The 14,115-nt window shown below is 44.9% G+C and overlaps 1 protein-coding gene across 3 annotated transcripts in view; it reads left to right on the top strand.

The window, feature by feature from the left end:
* LOC119378975 (neurabin-2) overlaps positions 1–14,115 on the top strand; it is a 112,386-nt gene that overhangs the window by 75,751 nt on the left and 22,520 nt on the right. For all 3 annotated transcript variants that reach the window (XM_037648091.2, XM_037648093.2, XM_037648094.2), the window contains exon 15: positions 7,032–7,144. In XM_037648091.2, the coding sequence (XP_037504019.1) occupies positions 7,032–7,144 (113 nt within the window). The remainder of the gene's footprint in view (positions 1–7,031; positions 7,145–14,115) is intronic.

Below are 14,115 nucleotides of genomic sequence, written 5' to 3'. Positions count from 1 at the left end.
CCCATAATTATCGGGCATACGTTAGATTCATAGGTGCATTAGAAATGGGTAAATATGTACTGTCATATGAAGCGTTGCAGTTTGGTTGAAAATTTTGTTGCAATTGTAATTAGACCCTCTAAGTAAAAATTTTCTGTTTCTGTCACCATTGCAGTGTTAAAGCATAAGTTTAAGGGTAATAATATCCCATCGCACTCTGCATGCATTATGAGGTTGTGCACAGTCTTTGTTCACCGTGCAGGGCTCATAGTGATGTAATTAGCAGGAAATTTTTATCTGGAAAGACTTGTCGGATCCCCTATGAGAATATTAAGCTTAAAGTTATTTTATGGGTAGATGAGAGTGGCAGCAGGGAGGCAGCCTGTCATTTCATCACATTGGAGACATGCGTTCGCGACTGGTGAAAACCGAAAAAATCCATTTTTAACATCAAGTCATTAAGCAATGGTCATCACAGACTGCAAACAGGGAGATTTCCTGACCTTGAAAATTAGCTGGCTGATTTCCTGAGGCAGCTCTTAGTCAACCACATGCCTATGACCACCGAGGTGTTCAAGATAAAGGCCTTTGAAGGCGTTGAGGCCTTTGAAGAAGTGAATTCAACATTAACCAGAAATTGATTACCCAGCTCATCAAGCACAAGAGATTTTTGCTGTGTAGACAGACTGGTGTGTGCCAGAAGCTATTGAAGGCTTTTGGGGAAAGCTGATATCTTTTCAGTGGTACATTCTGTCTTTGCGACACAGCAACGTTTATCAACTTGTGTGGATAAGCAAATGCCAATCAAACTTCAGGTCTATACCTGCCAACACAACATTGGAGTTGACAGGGGCAAAACAAGTTCAGCAATGACAAGACTCAAGTAACTGCAATGCTGGCCTGTACAGCAGATAGTACGACGTTGGCTCCTTTTCGTATGTTTAAGCACAAAACTCTTCCCAAGGTTGTGAACTTCCGAGAATGTGTTATAGTACGCGGCAACGTGAAAGGTTAGGTGGGCACGGATCTTGTAATTGACTCGATTGACTGTGTGTGGCGCAAGAGGCCAGGCGCTGGCTTGGGGTTCCACTCCATGCTTGTGCTTGATGCTTTGAAGTGCTACCTAGACCAGCATGTCAAGGGCAAACTTGCAGCTTTCCACATGGACTTGGTGGTAATACCAGGTGGCATGACATCTCGGGTACAGCCACTGAATGTGTGCATCAATAAGCCTGTGAAGGACCACCTGTGGACACTCTGTAGTGATTGTCTATAATGAATGGATGCCACATGTTCAAAGCCAGCAACAGGCTTAAGCATGCATCTGTCGAAGAAAGGGCTAGTAGGGTGGCCGATGCTTGGCTTGGAATTCCAGCGAGCATGGTCAGGAAAGGATTGAAGGGTGTTTCCACGTAAGATCGAACAATCGATGGCTAGTCGACCTCTCAAATTTATTTCAAAATTTTATATATTATTGCCTGATGAGTAGAAATAAGAGATCTGCAATTTGTTTTGCCGCCAAAAATTTTTTCGAAGCACAGGAAATCAATAATGACGAAGAGGTGGAGTGGAGCGCTCATCCGCTCTGCTGTTTTGGCCAACTTTCGTTATGAATTGCACAAAATATATTAAAGTTAGGTAGCTGAAATTTCTTTAACCAAATACAGCAAAACCTCGTTAATTCGAACTCGGTTATTTCGAAATCCCGCATAATTCGAAGGGTTTTTGTTGTCCCGTATTTTGCAATGCAAATCTGAGTGGATAATTTGAAGCGGCGGTCAGCGCCAGCCCGGTTAATTCGAAAACTTTGGGCGCCATGTGCCTATTCCCGATCCCGACTTCGCCGCAAATCCGCGGAAGCCACGGCCCTTAGGAGCCACAGGGCAATGCAGTGTAGTGATATTATAAGTGACAGTTGAAGCAACCCAGCCTCGCTGCTGCTAGCGCAAAAAAAAAAAAAGAAAACACGGTCTCGTGGTCAGCTAAAAAACGTGCGCCTGCAGAAAAGACGTGCTTCACTGCAACACTGCGGTGACACGCGGGTAGCATGTCGCATGCTTCTCGCAACGTCAGCACGTCACGATTTACCCATTCTTTTTGGGAGAAGAAAAGATAATAAAGGACGGTCTGACGGAATTCATGATGTATGCGAACCTCCGATTGGCGGTTGCTTCGGCAATTTCCGCACTTGCACTGCTGGCGGAGTTCTTGCCTGTAACGCCTAATTCGAAAACTGAGTGAAAACTTCAATGATCATGTTTTTCAGCCAGAACACATTGCGGATTCTGTCACACTCGCCATTATCATATTCTTTATTTTACCAGAAAGAATGGGCGAATGGTCGCATCATGACGCGCTGAGGCTGCGAGGAGCAGGTGACATGTTGCCCGCGTGTCACCACTGTGCTGTAGTGAAGCACGCCTTCTTTTCCGCAGGCACGCATTTCAGCTGACCACGAGACTACTTTTTTTTTTTTTTTTTTGCGCTGATAGCAGAGAGGCCTGCCGTTTTCCCGAGTTCGCGGCAAAAATGGGACCGGGTATTGCTGGAAAACAACCCTTGGAGCCGCAAACTAGAAGGCCAAACGACCACCTCTGATTACTTTCAGTAATTCAAAGTTCCTTGCATCCCGCTTTTTGTATGTTTCGCTAATTCGAAAACCTGCTTAATTCGAAAGTTTTTCACAGTCCCAGTGACTTTGAATTAACGAGGTTTTACTGTATATGCATGTTTTTGCTTCTGCTCAGGTATTTTTAGTTTTGATGTGTAGTGTAGATGTTTTTATAAAAACTTCAAAATTGGCCCAGGAAACGTTATTTTCCTTACTTTGAAGGTCTTTATCTCGAAAAATCCTTGTAGCAGAGGGACAAAAATTGCGCATTACGTTCTTCGCATCTGCCATACTGCCGAATCTTATATTTATATAGCTTTTCAGTAAAGAGATATCGGGCTAAGTTAAAGGAAACACCGGACAATGAAAACTTCTGACGACAATAAAAAAAAAAAACCCATTTTTTATATTTCTTAAACTTGGTCCACTTATTGTCCTCCACATCAGCTTTCATAACCATTGAAAACATGTTGCATAATGTCATTGCACTTACAGTTACGCCCCCTCCAATGAGACCCTTAGGCAAGGACTGGCAATTCCGACTTCTTGCCCAGCAAGTGTATAAAATGCAGGCAGGATTGAATTGCTTTTTATTAAAAGGCCAGCAGGTACCGAAAAAGGTGTCGCCAGCACTGAAGACGTTAATTTTGAAATTATTTCGTCACTGCAGCAGCCACGAGCGCGGGGCTCCCGAGCAGGCGTGCGTTGTAAGAGACGGCACAGTGAGAGCTCGTTTTCGCGTCCTCAGACCGATTGAGTTCGAAACAGCAACACCTCTGGGGTGACTTGAACGCACGTACACCGGTAGTCGCAGTGATCTGGTTAATGACGTCGATTTCTTTTTCAGGGGGCATAAGAATGTCATCGTTAAACTGTGCCTTCTGTGAAGATCTTTCATTGCAGTGGTAGCAAAAGCACGCGTAGAACAAGTAGTCCGTCTCACTGGCAGTCACTGATCCTTTGGGCGTTAAACGTTTCTTCAAAGCGTATATGCCTAGGTCGGTAACTCTGCGAAATTTTGGCTTCTTTGCAATAATTAAAGGAGTACTGACATGATTTTGAGACATCGCAAAAGGGACATTTTTTGCTTCGTTGGTGTGCAGTGTCAATGCTGTCCACACACTGGAGTCGGAGAACACGTATAAAATATTTTAATTTGACTTTGAAGTTTTCGTCGCTGAGCATCTGCAAGCCAGCTCCACTGCAAGGACATTATCCCGATGAGTCAAGACAGTTCCCCCGAGTATGCGAGTTCTGCGTCTTGCATGCAGCCTAAATCACAAAAATCACTGTCAGGGTCACAGGACAACAATTCACTCATCGTTGTTTATGTGCACCACGAGCAGATGACGAATTTGCTGCTAGTACGTCGCGAGTTTCTGTATCTCCGTGACGTCACACTGCTATGAAACGACACTGAGAAGCCACCCCCTCGATATCTAAACCGAAAGTGTCTTTTTAAGGTGGGGCTAATTAAAATATATACGATGCATTCCCAGGCACCACAATAGTCGTTTTAGGTTTCTCGACACCAGTATTTTTATTTAGAGCAACAATCCGAAATTTTTAAAAATTCGTGTCAGTACTCCTTTAAGCTTCTTGTGCTTCGAAAGGTAGTCTCCACAATACACTCATTCCCAGCTGTACTTTCTCGCCATGAGACGCACAGGAGGAATAGAGTAAGAGCAAAGCACAAGAACTATCCGCGCCGAATGAAGTGTGAACAGCGCTCTGAACGCGCAGCTAGTTCAGGCCGTCTGCTGTCGACATCTAAGATAGGCAAGCGCATCCGGTTACTGATAGTTTTGCTTTTCTTTCCTTTGACATTCCATATTTTGCTTTGCCACTGGAGCGCCACGTTAATGCTTTCCACTGATCGCAACTGGCGCAGCGCAGTTTCTCTGGCAGCAGCGTGCGTGAAGCAAGCGCTCATAGCTCCCTTATAGAGTTCTCATCTTGCTTCCATCTCCGCCTTGTTATCAGCGCCTAGCTGCGATGCGAACAGAGGGCGGATAGAATAGCGAAGCTCCAGTGCACGTGCGTTCAAGTCACCGGAGAGGCGTTGCTGTTTCGAACTCAATCGGTCTGAGGACGCGAAAACGAGCTCTCACTGCGCCGTCTCTTACAACGAGCATCTCGGGTGCGCGCGCGCCTGCTCGGTAGCCCCGCGCTCGTGGCCGCTGCAGTGACCAAATAATTTCAAAATTAATGTCTTCAGTGCCGGCGACACCTTTTGCGGTACCTGCTGGAATTTAATAAAAAGCAATTCAATCCTGCCTGCATTTTATACACTTGCTGGGCAAGAAGTCAGAATTGCTAGTCCTTGCCTAAGGGTCTCATTGGAGGGGTCGTAAATATTAGTGCAACGACATTATGCAAGATGTTTTTAATGATTATGAAAGCTGATGTGGAGGAGAATAAGTGGACAAAGTTTAAGAAATATAAAAAATGGTTTTTTTTTTAATTGTCGTCAGAAGTTTCCATTGTCCGGTGTTTTCTTTAACTTAGCCCGATCATATCTCTTTACTGAAACGTTACATAAATGTAAGATTCGGCAGTGTGGTAGATAAACGTGCGAAGAACGTAATGCGCAATTTTGGTCGTTCTGCTACAAGCATTTTTTGAGATAAAGACCTTCAAAGTAAAGAAAATAACGTTCCCTGGGCCAATTTTGAGGTTTTTATAAAAACATCTACAGTAGAACCCCGCTGATACGTTTTTGAAGGGACCGTAGGAAATAAACGTAAGAGACGGGAAACGTAAGAGCCGAAAAACAGGAAAAACGGCAAAATATTTAGTGGTACAGAATTTTATTTCAATTGGCGCGCTCAGCCACGATCTAGCTCGATGGATGGAAACGCGGAGCTTAGGACGGCCTCATCCACAGAAATGTAATCAACGTATGTGATTTTTTTAACACTAACAGCTGTAGGCATGAAAGAACTAAGCACACGCAATCACGACCGGCGCGGCGAGTCCGACCGCGAACCACACGCACGACCATTCGAGCTCCAACCAGCTCGAACTCCTCCCGTTCTCCGACAAATAACGATGATGATGAGTCTACGCCAACGCGATGGCAGAAGTGAATGCCAATCTCGAAAGCCTTGCTTTCGCAAGCAATTACGTCATACACGCCATGTTTGTGCAATACAAATCTCAAAGGCTATGCTTTTGTCAATAGTAAATGCCAATCTCGAAGGCCTTGCTTTCGCGAGCAGTTACGTCATAGACGCCATCTTTGCAATTTGAATCTCGAAGGCCATGCTTTTGTTTGAATCAATTTCTGTTGCTTGCGCCTCTCATGCGGCTAATATTACGGTCAAACGAGGCCAAGCTGCGTGAAAATGCACCACGGCCGCTCTCTTTGGTAGTCACTCGGTCGGCTCCGAGCGCACTTCGCGACGTATCATACGGGAACGGTCCGACAGTTACGACGTAACAGCGGGGTTCCCAATACATTGTATCCTATGGGAGCTATGCAGGGACCGGCGGAAAACGACGTAACAGCCGGGAAAACGCAGCAGTGAGGAACGTAACAGCGGGGTTCTACTGTACACTACACATCAAAACTAAAAATACCTGAGCAGAAGCAAAAACATGCATATATTTAGTTAAAGAAATTTCAGCTACCTAACTTTAATATATTTTGTGCAATTCAGAACGAAAGTTGGCCAAAACAGCAGAGCGGATGAGCGCTTCACTCCACCTCTTCGTCATTATTGATTTCCTGTGCTTCGAAAAAATTTTTGGCGGCAAAACAAATTGCGGATCTCTTCTTTCCACTCATCAGGCAATAATATATAAAATTTTGAAATAAATTTGAGAGGTTGACCAGCCATCAATTGTTCGATCTTACGTGGAATCACCCTGAAGAAACGTGGAATTTCTAATGCCATGGTTGGAACAGAAGATATGTTGGGGTCGGACAGTGATAAAGAGCAGGTGGAGAGTGACTGTGAATGAATAAATGGGTTGTTCCATACTGAAAATGTTCCTGCTTTCATTTTTTGCTCGCAGGAATCCCCTGTGCATTAGAATAAGGGCCTTTTCTTTTTTTTTTTTTCTTTTTTGTTGCAAAACTCAGGTGCGCACTATAGTTGGGGGCACGTTGGACTTGGGTAAATGCAGTACGTAGTACAGCTGTCTAAGGCATTGAAGTCATTATCCATGCTTTGTCTTCATGCGAAACCGATTTTTTTTGTTCTGGCTGTTTCTTAAAATTGATTCAGTCCATGCAACCAGACCTTCCAAGTTGAAATTAGTGGAACGAGACTGTATGCTAATATACCACGCATCTGTATTCACAAAGATCTCTTCTTCTCCTCATAATCTGGCTTTGGAAGTGTCACATATGAATTAAATAATATGCATGCAGATGGAAGTGGGGTCTGACACTTTGTCATTGATGAATGCTTTAAGCAATTTTTTTTTATTTCAGCTCATCTCATTTATCTGACACAAGCAATGCGTCTGACTCTTCACCTACTAGACCTCTGTCCCAGCAGCTTGGTGATGACTTTAAGTCAGCTGTCCTTCAGTGGCAAAATAAGGGTGAGTGGTATTACTGAGCTAGTCTCATAGTATAATAACTTAACAATAACTGAATTAGTACTCACAGCATTTTAGTCTCACGGTAACTTTACCTTTGGGTGAACTCTTATTCTCCTATTCAAATACTACATCTGTGAGGAATGGAAACTCTAAACTGCATCTCGGGAGTGGGGAGGGGGGAGATTTTTTTTTAATTTTGTTTTTTTGATCGCTTTCAGCTTATTTTTCTGCATCTGCTTGCGAAAACTTAGCCCTGAGGAATGCATGGCATTGCTGGAAAGTCTTATTTATTATCCGAACTGTCTTGCAACATACCCTCCGAAAGTCTAGCACCATTTGCAATTTGCAAGCGGATGCAGCAAAGAAAGCTCCATACAGAATTGTAGGACACTGAAGCTTTCTGAGCCAATGGCTTTTGCAATTTCCTGCATCCCAGAGAATCAAATTATTTTAACAGCGAAGCTGTTTAAGCCATCAGGTAACTTGTGCTCCGTGGGCGTACAGTCCACAGGTGGGTATGCGCCACAGGAATTGGGCACGCTCCACTACAGAGTACAGCAGGTGCGAGCGTTCAATGAAAACACTGCTCGGTGAAGTGGAGCACGTGAAACATGTGAAAGAGAGAGAGAGAAAGAGATAGAAAGAAAGAGAAAATACAGAGAAAGAAACAGGGAGAGAGAGATAAAGAGAGAGAATAGAGGTAAAAGGGAATGAAGATATAAAAAGATAGAGAGAGAAAGACATAGGAAGAAACAGACACGAAAAAGAGATAGAAAAAAACAGAGCAAGACTGAGAGAAAGAGAGAAATAAAGGGAAGAAAGAAGTATAGAAAGCGCGAGAAGGAGAAATAGAGATAGAAAGAACAAGAAAGAAAAAAAAATAGATTGAGAAAGAAAGAATAAGGAAGAAATAGAAACGTACAAAAAAGAGATACAAGAAACAGAGAAAGGGAAAGAAAGAGAAGAAAGAAAGAAAGAAGTAAAGAGAAATAAAGAAGGCCACCCAGCTGCGCTCTTCCTTCACGCTTGGCACCACTAGTGCGAAGCTGCCATAATTCTTTTTCGCATGCTACATGGCCGTTAACTTGTTCCACTTTGCTCGAAAAGTTTCTTTTGTTGTCGTTAGCAATTTTCTGAAAAGCATAGTTACTTCTGTAATAATCCAATTTCAATAGTTTTTTTTTTTCATCACATTGCTAGTCTTCTAAGGAGCACAATAAATTTACAAAGCAGTTTTTCTGACTGAGACATAATTTTTGACGAAATACTAAAACTAAGTTAATATTTCAAGTTAAAACTGCAAACTTTTGTAACTTTGGATACAATAAAGGTAGATAAATTAAAACTATGCGTTTTTCACGCCTTAAAGGGACCCTGCACTACTTTTTCACCATGGTCAGAAAACGCTGCCGATCGGTAGTCGATGCTCCTGAGAACGCGCAAGCCAAACATTATAGCATAGCACGCTGCCTGGAATTTACAATTACTTCTCAAAGTTAGGTAGTAGTCGTTCCCTCTTCTCTCGACAAATGATGCCATATGCCCAAATTCACGGCCATTGGCTGATTTGAGCATCATGAGCTGCATAGTTACCGCAACCGCCACGGGAGAATGCCACGTGCCTGTGCGTGCGCTCGCAATCACACTTAAAGTAAGCGGCGCATTCAGAGAAAAAAAAGAAGTGCTCAAGATCATGACGCGCGCTTGATGTAACTTCTTTCCCCCGTGCCATCCCTCCCTGCTTAGCTTCCAGCATGCTCGTTGGGACGAGAGAAGAGAGAAAGCAATTACAGCGTGCGACAAATCTCTGCAACTCCACTCGTACTTGACGGATCCTAAATATTTTTGCAGCGGTTGATTCATTAGGCAATAAACTCCTTTAATAGATCCATTCAATGAACTTCAAAAAGTGTTGTAGGGCCCCTTTAAGTATTCAGGAATGTATTTGCATAACTTTTAGCTTGCCCACTGTAAAATATTTTCTTACGGTGATCCCTGAAACATAGAACAGAAAATGTTGTACAAAATACTTTCTTTATTATGTAAAAAAAAACTAAGTTAATACTTGCAGACCGCACAGTATGTTATATATTACCTGTAAATTTCATTACTCTAGTACCAATAGCAATACAGTCGACGACTGATAATTCGGACTCCACGGGGAACGTAAATAAGTCCGAATTATCGAATGTCCGAAAAAACGAATGCATATGAAAAAAGACGGTTGATCCCTCCGTCATAGGAATCGGAATAACATGAAAGTAAAACGTGCCCTTACAGAAGTAACTGAATGTTTACTGTACATTGATATGAGAGAGTTTGCACAATGTATATTGATGTCTGGCAGCTAATGGCGCCGTTTAACGTGTATGCACTCACTTTGATGATTGGTGGTACATCTCCATACCAACGACTAAAGTCCATGTTAAATGATTAAACAAACCCTTGTGGTAGCTGTAGTAGTTAACGGTGAAAGCGTAATCAGAGAACGAGGTGTAATAGCCAGAAGAGTGTGGCATATTAGATGCAGAACTTGGTCGCCATCCCGCGTCATGTTAAAATGTGATTGAACACCACGGCCGGACTAGAGGGAAACGCAAAGCGCGTCGTGCCGCCCCGGTAGCCCGGCCACGATTTTTCTCGGGGCAAGCGCGTGAGCATGGAACGCGGTGTTACAGCCAGGTGAGGTAGGCGTGCGTCGCAGAGCTATTTTTGGTTTTTATTAGCGTGATGCTCAGCGAGGCTGACACTTTTACGATGCTTGGGCAAAGGTCACCACCTCACAGTGTGTTAAGGCATTGACAAAATTCAACTTCTATTGAAAACGCGCCGAATGGGACGGACGCGTAAACGCGTTACAGGTGCTAGTCGCGGAGGCCGCAACAATGACGAATTACTTTACCTTACCACTCCCAGAGGTCAACACCACCCCGCCGACCGGGAGAGTGGTAGATATAAAAGGCGCGTTCGTAAAGCTTCCAGAGTCTGTGACCGTGGCGCAGTGGATAGCGTGCATCTCTTGTTGCGGACCGAGCGGTCGTGGGTTCGATGCCCGTTGACGATAGCTTTTTTTCTTTGCCATCTGATTGTGTATATTTTTTCGACGTCATTTCCGTGACGGAAATACGTCACTGAAGTCTTGGTGGACCCCGGCATAAAACACTTTCGTGTTAAAAAATACTTTTATTGACACTTCAGGGTCCCGGTGGCCGAAAAAAGTTGTCAATGCGTTGCTGCCCGCACTTCCGCTTACGTGCAACCAAGTCCGCCTGTATCTCCACGAGTGTGGTCGCTGTACGATGACGAGCTGGTTTCGTTCGTGAAGGCACCGCGTCTGTGCGGCGCACTTAGCGGTCGCACAAAGAGGCAGCATGAATGGCGGCGCGGCGCGTTTGGGTTCTTGCCTATTCGCAACTTCCACGTACCGTGGCGCCGCCGAGCGGTGGCCACCGGAAGCTCTGTAGAGATTATTGAAACGTTGGACCCTCTTGAGTCAGCGAATGTTGCCACTTGTCTCGTTTGGGGTCGTTTTGCGACGGTGTGCACGGTCTCGATACGTGACACTTTCGGTTCCTCAGTGCGAACGGAAAATAAAAGAAAAAGGCAACTGATTTTACTGCGGGCCTAGGTGCTCACAGCGTACAGCGGGAGGAAAAGCAAAAGCTCCCCCTTCAGATTAGCGCCTCGAAAAGCCATGAGTGGTTAAGCGGGTTAAACATTGCAAGCAAATAACGAAGGCCCATAAATGTATGCAGAATCCCATTTTGTGTTCGAGTACAGTAAAACCTCGGTGATACGATCACGGCTCGTACGAATTTCGAGGTGATACGAATTCTTCTGTGGTCCCGGCCAAGGCTCATTAGCCTGCAATGTATCGGAGTACGGTTGCTGCGAACCGATTTGCACCCCGCGACGTTTTATGCGAACGTACACTATCGCACAGGTGCGAACAGGTGCTGCCCGCACTGTCGCGGAAGACCCGGCAGTCACACGCGGGCGCTGGCATGCGCTCTGCGCGACCATCATCGGTGCGTCATTGCCTCCGAGATAGTTCGCGCGAATCTTGGAGGCCTTTAGGCGCCTTCGCATTTAGGTTACACATGACGTTGACGTCGCGCTTTTTTTTTTTTTTTCCGACGCGTTGACTCGTGCTTCTGTGCTCGAGGCAGCAGCGTCTTTGTACTGCGTTAACACGTGCCTGCCACGTCGATGCAACTCATGTCCCCGCAATCAGACGTTCTATGAAACAAGACTGAAACTTGGGCTGCGGGTCCGTCATGAAGTCCCGTTAAAGATGGACTAAGACCCCAAGAGATGAAGCGGAGGGTCTTGGCGAAGGAGCTCGGCCTCTATCTATCGTATGCGAAGCGCTTGTTAAATCACTTTCGCCGCAGTACTTTGGTGTCATGCAGAAAAGCAGAGTAAGATTAGGAAGGGGCTACTAGCGGTCATGGGGCACAACACATTTGGTTCATTAATTACACACGCGCGCATGAACTGTACATTTACGGGTACAAGTATGATCGCTGACGTCTAAAAACTTTACTGGCCATCATTCAGAGCTGTTCATGACGTCGCTGCGACCCTGAGAAACACTAAATCAAAACGTATGCCAACTTTCTTTCCTCGCATACTAATTTTCCATGTTTTCTGCTGATACGAATTTCGGATGATACGGATATTTTTGGTAACCCCGCGAGATTCGTATCACCGAGGTTTTACTGTATATGTCTACTACCTCATACAGTCGATCCCGGATATATCGAACTCTGATATATCGAATTATTGGCTATATCGAACAGTTGAGAAATCCCCTTGAATTTCCCATGCAAAAGTATGGGGCTGGTGCACACATATATCGAACTCCTGCACAGCGAAACATCCGCTATATCGAACGCTGCGCCGCGCCGAAGTCCAGAAAGTGCATTTTTCCTATCAAATATTGATCATTTTTCGGCCGCATTCTACCAAGTTCCGATCCCTTGTCACGTGCAGGTGACGAAAAGGCGGTATTATACCATTGTGTTGATCAAGTTCGCTGCAGAGCAGCGCTTGTCACTGCACCGGTACATTTGATGCGCGAACCGCAGGTTTTAACGCGCGGGCATAGTGTTTTTCAAAATGAGAATGCGAAGTGACTCCGCAGCCGCATAGTAATGTTTGCATTCCGTTCCTTGTTTGTGCACGATGGCATGCGGGCCCGAAAAGCATGCCCTTCGAGATCTGCAATCTCGTGACATATTTTTTCTGTTTTCGGTTTTAAAACGCACATCTCAGAGGCGACGCTTTTTTTCGTATTTCTCACCAAAGCAACGGCTGCCTTCTACAAAGCCAGAAGTGTCATCACTATCGCCAACATGTCAACGGTGGAGAAATGTTTCTTTGTGCAGGGTTGTCGTTGTCTTTTGCGGCATGTGGACTTGTGTACTTCTCGCTTCATTCTTAATAAATCGTCATTTGGAAGTCGAGCTAAACATTGTCCCGCTCGTAGTGATAAAAATGATGTCCGGTGCCTGGAGCGACATCAAGTAAAGCGCAGTCGTGCACCGTTTCCTTGCGGGCCTTGGTGCCAGGTGACGACTTTGGGTGCGTCGTGACCGCTGACTACGGCGTACGGTGCATCAGTGAATTTTGCGACATATTGGACGGGAGCACAGCGAGCGACTCCATCGGTGCAGATAACGACATAGCCGTTTCTGACTGCATCGATGCCGAAATCGTAGCTGACGTTGCCGATGCTGCGGGAATGGACCCGTGCGGTTTGAAGATGTCAATGCTGCCGCTGCCACCGCTAAACCCTTTACCGTGCTACAGAGCTTGCATCGGCGTTCAGCGTCGATCACCGCTGTTGTGGCCGAAGGTGCTGAATTTGCTTATTTGGAAAGCTTCGATGATACTGACGATGACTTGATGAATTCACGGCGCGCTACAAGGAAGACAAGTTTGCCGACTATTTTTATGCGAAATAAAGTGTGGTAACTTGCAAAAGAAGTTGTCACCGTGTTCTTGAGCAGATGTGGGCGAATCATCATGTTCACGCTTTTTACGATTTCCGAAAACTGTGTCGAGGCCTGCAGTGCTTAAATTAAGCCTTAAATACGCATATCTTGTATTTCGAATTCTTAATATATCAAACTATTTCACGGTCCCCTTCGAGTTCGATATATCCGGGATCGACTGTATCACCTTTCTTGCGCTTCGTTCCTCCGCTCGACACAGTCGCTGTGCAGACAGTACCAGAACTGATTAGGAATGCGTTCCGCCTCTAGAATATAATGAAAAGTCCGGTTTAAAAGCGTCCATCGCACCATTCCACGTCTGAAGTGGCTGTGAAGTGCCTCCGTGACCTTCACATGTCTAGCACTTTTTGTTCGGTATTACTTGCTGATGGCGCTGTTTTTTTGTCCACAAGTGTCCCGTACGATGTTACTTATTGCACTCCTCATAAACCCCGAAAGCGTAGGATGATAACAGGAACGTCACCTCTTAAACGTGAAAATTGCGTCTTGCCACTGGTTTCATTTGCTGCTTGTCGACCTATTGTGCCATTCCGCTGTTTTTTTTTCTCTCTTTTTACCAAGAAAGCGCAATAAAATCGTATTTCTGATAATCGCACATGCCTCAAGTGTGGTTCTTGTGCTTCAGTCTCGAAGGGACTTACATTACTTCGTCCTTTGAAGGGAGCTGAGCTAGCTACGTGGCAGAATGCAATGCAAGTGAAAATGAGATAAAGCACGTCTCCGAGAATGTCTCTGATATTACTGAGAGATCTTTACTGAGTCTCCTACTACCATATTGTGCTAACAACACAGCGGGGGCTGCAACGCGCGATTAAGCACCGCAAGCAACGCGACTAGTGTGTTTGCTTTATTTACAATTGTGTGCATATTTATCTTCCTAATGAGGTTCCAATCACGTACCCGACATTCCTTTACTTTTTATAATGTCACCGCAACCCTCCTTTCACAAAA

This window comes from Rhipicephalus sanguineus, chromosome 1, assembly GCF_013339695.2.
Source record: "Rhipicephalus sanguineus isolate Rsan-2018 chromosome 1, BIME_Rsan_1.4, whole genome shotgun sequence".
Taxonomy (NCBI): Eukaryota; Metazoa; Arthropoda; class Arachnida; order Ixodida; family Ixodidae; genus Rhipicephalus; species Rhipicephalus sanguineus.
Note: the sequence above shows the minus strand (reverse complement) of the source record. Positions and strands in the feature narration are given on the sequence as shown.